The sequence below is a fragment of the Carassius gibelio genome, chromosome B25 (genome assembly GCF_023724105.1).
Source record: "Carassius gibelio isolate Cgi1373 ecotype wild population from Czech Republic chromosome B25, carGib1.2-hapl.c, whole genome shotgun sequence".
In the NCBI taxonomy this organism is placed as follows: domain Eukaryota; kingdom Metazoa; phylum Chordata; class Actinopteri; order Cypriniformes; family Cyprinidae; genus Carassius; species Carassius gibelio.
The window spans coordinates 20,163,063-20,169,062 of record NC_068420.1 but is presented as its reverse complement, the minus strand read 5'-3'; the positions used below and the strand labels follow the sequence as shown (position 1 = coordinate 20,169,062).

At 38.6% G+C, this 6,000-nt stretch overlaps 1 gene segment (V, D, J or C); it reads right to left on the bottom strand.

Annotated features, from left to right (window-relative positions):
• Nucleotides 1–717: 717 nt before the first annotated feature.
• The window catches only part of LOC128013753 (Ig kappa chain V region Mem5-like), a 38,488-nt gene continuing 33,205 nt past the window's right edge, over nt 718–6,000 (bottom strand). The window contains 2 exon segments of the V gene segment in view: nt 718–1,247; nt 2,102–2,136. Coding sequence covers nt 934–1,247; nt 2,102–2,136 — 349 coding nt within the window.

Genomic DNA, 6,000 nt, shown 5'->3' with positions numbered 1-6,000 from the left:
AGAAGGGAGATATCTGATTGGTTGCTGATCATTCCCTGTTTAAAAAAAAAAGGCATTTGTGTGTCGAGCCAAGTTGCAGTGAAGTTCACAGACCGCAAGCAGTTTGTAAATCAAGATATATGTGTGTGTGCATCAGAAATACATTTCTGAATCTTGTCCTGTGCATTTGTGAATCTTGAGTGCATTTGTAAATGTTGTTTGCATTTCTGAATTGTGTGTGTATTTGTGAATTTTGTGTGAATTTGTGAATCGTCTATGCATTTTAAATTTTGTGTGTGCATTTGTAAATTTTGTGCGCATTTGTGTATCCTGTGTGTGTATTTATGAATCATGTGTGTGCATATGTGAATGTAGTGTGTGCATTTATCTTTATTGAGACTCTTTTGGCTCCATACATATAACACTATTTAAGTGTATTATTCACCTGGGCTGCTTGACTACAGCAGAAGTGAAACTGGTGTGTTTCAGTCCAGATCATGTAACCAATCAAACAGTGACTCTGGGAGTGTGAGCTGAAAATCTCATTTGCATTGTCAGGGTGGAGTGATTGTGATCCTCTCAGAATAGAGCAGCTCTGTCTCCAGAGACCATGTTCAAACCCCAAGAGCTTTATTTGACTAGATTTACTGCTACTGATCGAGCTTCTGAAAAACACCTGGACAAACACTACATGCATCTTCATCTGTTAGTTGAATGATGTTGTCAGACACAAATGGAGTTTGTTGAGAAGCTTTATTGAATGTTGCAGCAAACACAGCAGATTGAAAGATCAGCCAGTGCTTTGACACTAGAGCTCTCTTTCAGTATTGAGTTGTAAATGACTACAGCTGCAGCACTAGACTCATGTGAATCCTGCCTGACACAGGACACTCAGATACGCTCATCTTCAGGAGAGAGCAGCGCTCACTGGAGAAACATCAGCACTGCGAGCGACTAACAGCGACTCTTGTGGAACGAGGCCTCATGAGGAGCTCCATCATGTGTTACTCTGCAGACGTACTGCTCTCCCGCTTCCCAGCGTGCTTTGCTGAGGGTCAGGACACTACTGCGGCTGTAGCGGCCGTCCTGCTCGCTCTCTGCGCTGGTCACAACCCCCTCGGTGACCTCTGAGCCGTCCAGTGTCCAGCTCACCAGCGCCCCCTGTGGAGAGTAAGAGCTGAGCAGGCAGAGCAGTGCGGCTGAGTCTCCAGAGATCTGCAGAGAAGAGGGCGGCAGCAGAGACACTGAGGGCTTCACTGTGGGACCAGCTGCAGGAGACAAACACAACACATTCACAAACACTGAGAAAACACACTGCAGCTCCAGCACTCTTCTGCCCTGCAGCATTCACAGCATTTCAACAGGACTTTCAGCAGCAGACATGAGGAGTGCAGTCAAAATCACTACAATCTCATCATTCATCTTATTCAACATCACTACAGCTGATATATACACAATATACAAACTATATATAATCACTACATACATTTAAATGAAACCTCATAAAATGAAACGATGTACATGAACGCTGACACTGTACAAAGACACTGAACGCTTTAATTCCTGTATAGTCTCAAATCTCACCATAAAGTTCTTACATTGTCTTAACTGAACTTAAAATCATATTACACTGTTAAATATTTTTTTACACTTTTAAAAATGTTAATGTTTCAAGCTGATTTTTTATTACTATATCTCACATCAAATGCAAATTATTTTAATAATAATAAACAATAGAATCAACTTTTCTGAACAGACACATATTTAGTATTTTTGTAAGTTTTTGAAGCACAGCATGAGCAAAAGAGATTCAAAATCATTGACTGAACTACAAAAAGTAACTTTATTGACATTCTGATGTCATTTCTCCATATATAATATATATAATAAAATATGAACGTCATATGAACGGTGTAAACATTAATGAAAATAAATCTGTAAATAAAATTAACTGATAAAACTCAAAGTGAGACACATCATGGAAATGTGTTTGGACAATTTGTTTTCTGAGTATTTAATTCAGTTATTTTAAAGCTCTCAATGTGACAATACAATAAGTTAAACATTAAAATCTAAACATTTTAATAATTTTGTAAAAGACAGTCAAAAGAGACAGACTTACCGAGCACCAGTTTAGTTCCTCCACCGAATGTGCACCACAGTGATACAATCTAATGAAACACTCGTACAAAAACCTCTATTCCACTCGAGTGAACACACACTCCAGCAGAGAGAGAAACACTTCAACACTCATTTAGTTTCAAAAATACTTCAAAAATTAAGATCAAAGACAAAGTGTTTTCAAAATGTTTGTTATTAACTGAAGAAAAAACATCAAATTAGTTATTTTCATAATCAGTTGAAGAGTTAATTAATCACATTTACGATAGACATGATTCACTTTGACTTTAAATCCTGTATGTCTCTATCAGTCTCTAGCTGTGTGCTGATTTAGACCTTTCTAAAGAAATATACAGTAATTGATGACCTGTGACCTCTGAGGTGACCTTTGACCTCTTTTATCATGACAATGTTGTGGAGTTTCTGCTTATGTTCTTCATATGCAACTCAATCATAATAATTCACAAAATAACCCGCATCTTCAGAGAAAAGAATCAAGACACAATTGTTCATATATACTGTAAATATATACTGTACAGGCTGTTGTGAATCCTCAGCACAAGAACAACAAAACTCCACATGATCAAGCTGTAATCTATCACCATCTTTAACAGAATGTTTTCTGTCCATTTTTATAATTTCAGGCCTACATGAGGATTCATGATAGACGTACAGTCATTCCTGATAGTTTATGACCAGACTCATGTTTCTTGCTCTTATTACAGCGGTGGCAGCTCATCTAATGTAATATGTAATTAAATATTCTGTAACTCTAGTATATTAGTCTTGTATCAGCTCAGTCTGTTGTGAATCCTGCCCACTTCTTTGCATGGTCAGCACATGCTTCAGTGCTCTGAGAGTGTTTATAGAGCTGTGAGTTTAACACTTCATGACTGAGAGCAGAACAGAACACAATCTTCATCATCACACAAGACACAACAACAACAATGAACAACATCATCATCCTCATCTGGACTGTCATTATGTGTATACAAGGTAACATTTTTATTAAAATATTATATTCAAATTGTATAATATTATTATCAAGAGTGAATGTTACACACAGACCCTGCTCTTTCTAACTCTAACAATGTTTTTAGGTTTCAGTGGACAGGTGACTGTGACTCAGACTCCCTCTGTTAAAACAGTTCAGATTGGTGAATCAGTCACTATAAACTGTAAAACAAACACAGAAGTGAGCGATGTCTGTGTAGGTTCATATACTTGTATGGCCTGGTATCAGCAGAAACCTGGAGAAGCTCCTAAACTCTTGATTCGTTATGCAGTCCAAAGAGAGTCAAATACTCCATCTAGATTCAGTGGCAGTGGAGTCCAGACTGAAGATACAGGAGATTATTACTGTCAGAGTTACCATTATATCAGTAGTGTTGTGTTCACACAGTGATAAAGAGTCGTACAAAAACCTCCGTCAGTCAGAGTCACAGTGACTGCACTGATACAGCTATGAGAAACTGCACAACACAATCACACGCAACAAAAATAACACAATGTCATTGTAACGATATTAACTTCCTAATCATCGGGAAGAAGGAGGCGGGAACCGGCGCACAATCAAAAATAAACACAAAACAGCGCGTCAGCCCCTCACGGCGACTGACGCGCACAAATAAAAAGCAAACATAAAATAATATCCCAGGCCTGGTCCTCTCTCGTCCTTCACTATAGTCGCTCCAGTTTTATATCCTTCCATCTCCTACGTGGGATTGATACCGGCGGTGGGGCGCAGGTGTAGCTCATCTCCAATCACTACACCTGGCCTCACTACTCGTTCCCACGCCTCTCGGCCCCGCCCCACTCGCCACAGCCATACAATGAATATTACACTGAACACAATTAAAAATGTAACACTTTTGTTTTTGCTCCCATTTTTCATGAGCCGAACTCAAAGATCTAAGATCTAAGACTAAATCTGTGTTAGTGAGCACTTCTCCTTTGCCGAGATAATTCATCCACCTCACATGTGTTGCAAATCAAGATGCTGATTAGACAGCATGATTATTGCACAGGTGTCTCTTAGGCTGACCACAATAAAAGTCCACAATAAAGTGTGCGGTTTTTACACATAGAACAATGCCACAGATGTTGCAAGTTTTGAGGGATCATGCAATTGGCAGGCTGACTGCAGGAATGTCCACCAGAGCTGCTGCCCGTGAACTGAATGTTCATTTCTCTAGATAAGCCGTCTCCAAAAGAGTTTCAAAGAATTTGGCAGTACATTTAACCGGCCTCACAACCGCAGACCACGTGTAACCACACCAGCCCAGGACCTCCACATCCAGCATCTTCATCTCCAAGATCATCTGAGACCAGCCACCCAGACAGCTACTGCAACAGGTATGGTTGCTTATGGGGATCCTTGCTCCCAATTTAACTGAACATACAAGAGCTTAAACATTAACCACCCGGAACCATCAGTTTGGAAATACATGACAATTAAGACACTTGATAGTGTCTTTAAAAGTGAACAGCGGTAATTGTGTAGATGTGGCAGTGGGACGTCTATCCTGTAGCTTGGTTATGAGGATGAGTGTCTCTCATCAGTGAGGTCCATGCCAGCCAGGACTTGAAAGCCTTAGTGATCTGAAACAAAGAGACTACAACCAGAAGGTGCAGGGTAATATGCTCATGCTTATAATGGGGAGGGAGGGAGGGTTGCAAACGATTTGAGCATACTTACCGAGCAGTAGTGCCACGGATACATGTCCTGTGTATAATAAGAGAATGGTAGTGATTGGAGTGATTTGACAGCTGACCGCATCAGCTGGTCGCAGCCTATCCCTATCTGGCCTGACAGAACTAACATTGTGCTTGATTTCAAATGAACATTAGCAAATAGCGTCACAAACTTACGTGGTTAGAACTACGTGGTTGGTTAAATAGCAGAAGTTATTCCTCCACCATATGTGTGTGACGTCATTAACAATGGCCCTAATTTGTTGAACTAATGTGATTCAAACGACGGAGATGTGATCGTGATGGGGAAACCGTCGTAACTAGCTAGTTCATTTCAACAACAATGCAGCTGACTATGGCGGTAGGTCAACGAGTAATGATCTTTTACGGGAAACGTATCCCAGGTGAACTATGTGAAGGAGATGTGTTTGCATTGTGTGAGAAATAGTGGATACTGATTGGTTTTCAGGTGTAACATTTTGATTTAACATTTAGGTGTAACATTTAATATTTATATTTAACAATTTAAAATATCTCTAAGTTGACAAATATTGTTGTAAAGGTGCTAAAAAGTGACTGTCAAAAATTCATACCAGTTTTTTTAACATTTGTTTGAAGCTAAATGTGTCAAAATGTTGCTGTTATGTTCAGCGTGAGCCGCTTTACAAACGGCGCCCCATAGAGGGCTTGCAATTCAGACACTGTAGTATTTAAAGACTTTAACACAGGACCGGTGAAAGGGAAAATAAGTTGTATACAATTTATCAATTTTATATAACAGTTTTGCATCAGTGTTTGAATACATGTATTATAATTTGCCGACAAATTAGAATTTTTAGAATTATGTAAATATATATATATATTTTATAATACATTAGAAGTTTATACACCGTAAGAATACACTTAGACACTTAAAACACAATTAGCATAAGGCACATATAGTTATAATTTATTTTTTGCTGTAGTGAATTAATGTGCTACATAAAATGATTTTCTAAATGTATTACTTTTGAAAAGAAGATTGAAGTGCATGGAAATATTTTAAACATATTGCAGCTGGCCTATACATTGTAATAAAGTACTTACACATTAAACCCTATAACACCTGAATCATTTTGCTGTCTTCTTACACAAAGTACACACAAAATATACTATAATTTGTAAATAAATACACAACTTAATGTGTGCTTGAGTTAAGAATATGAC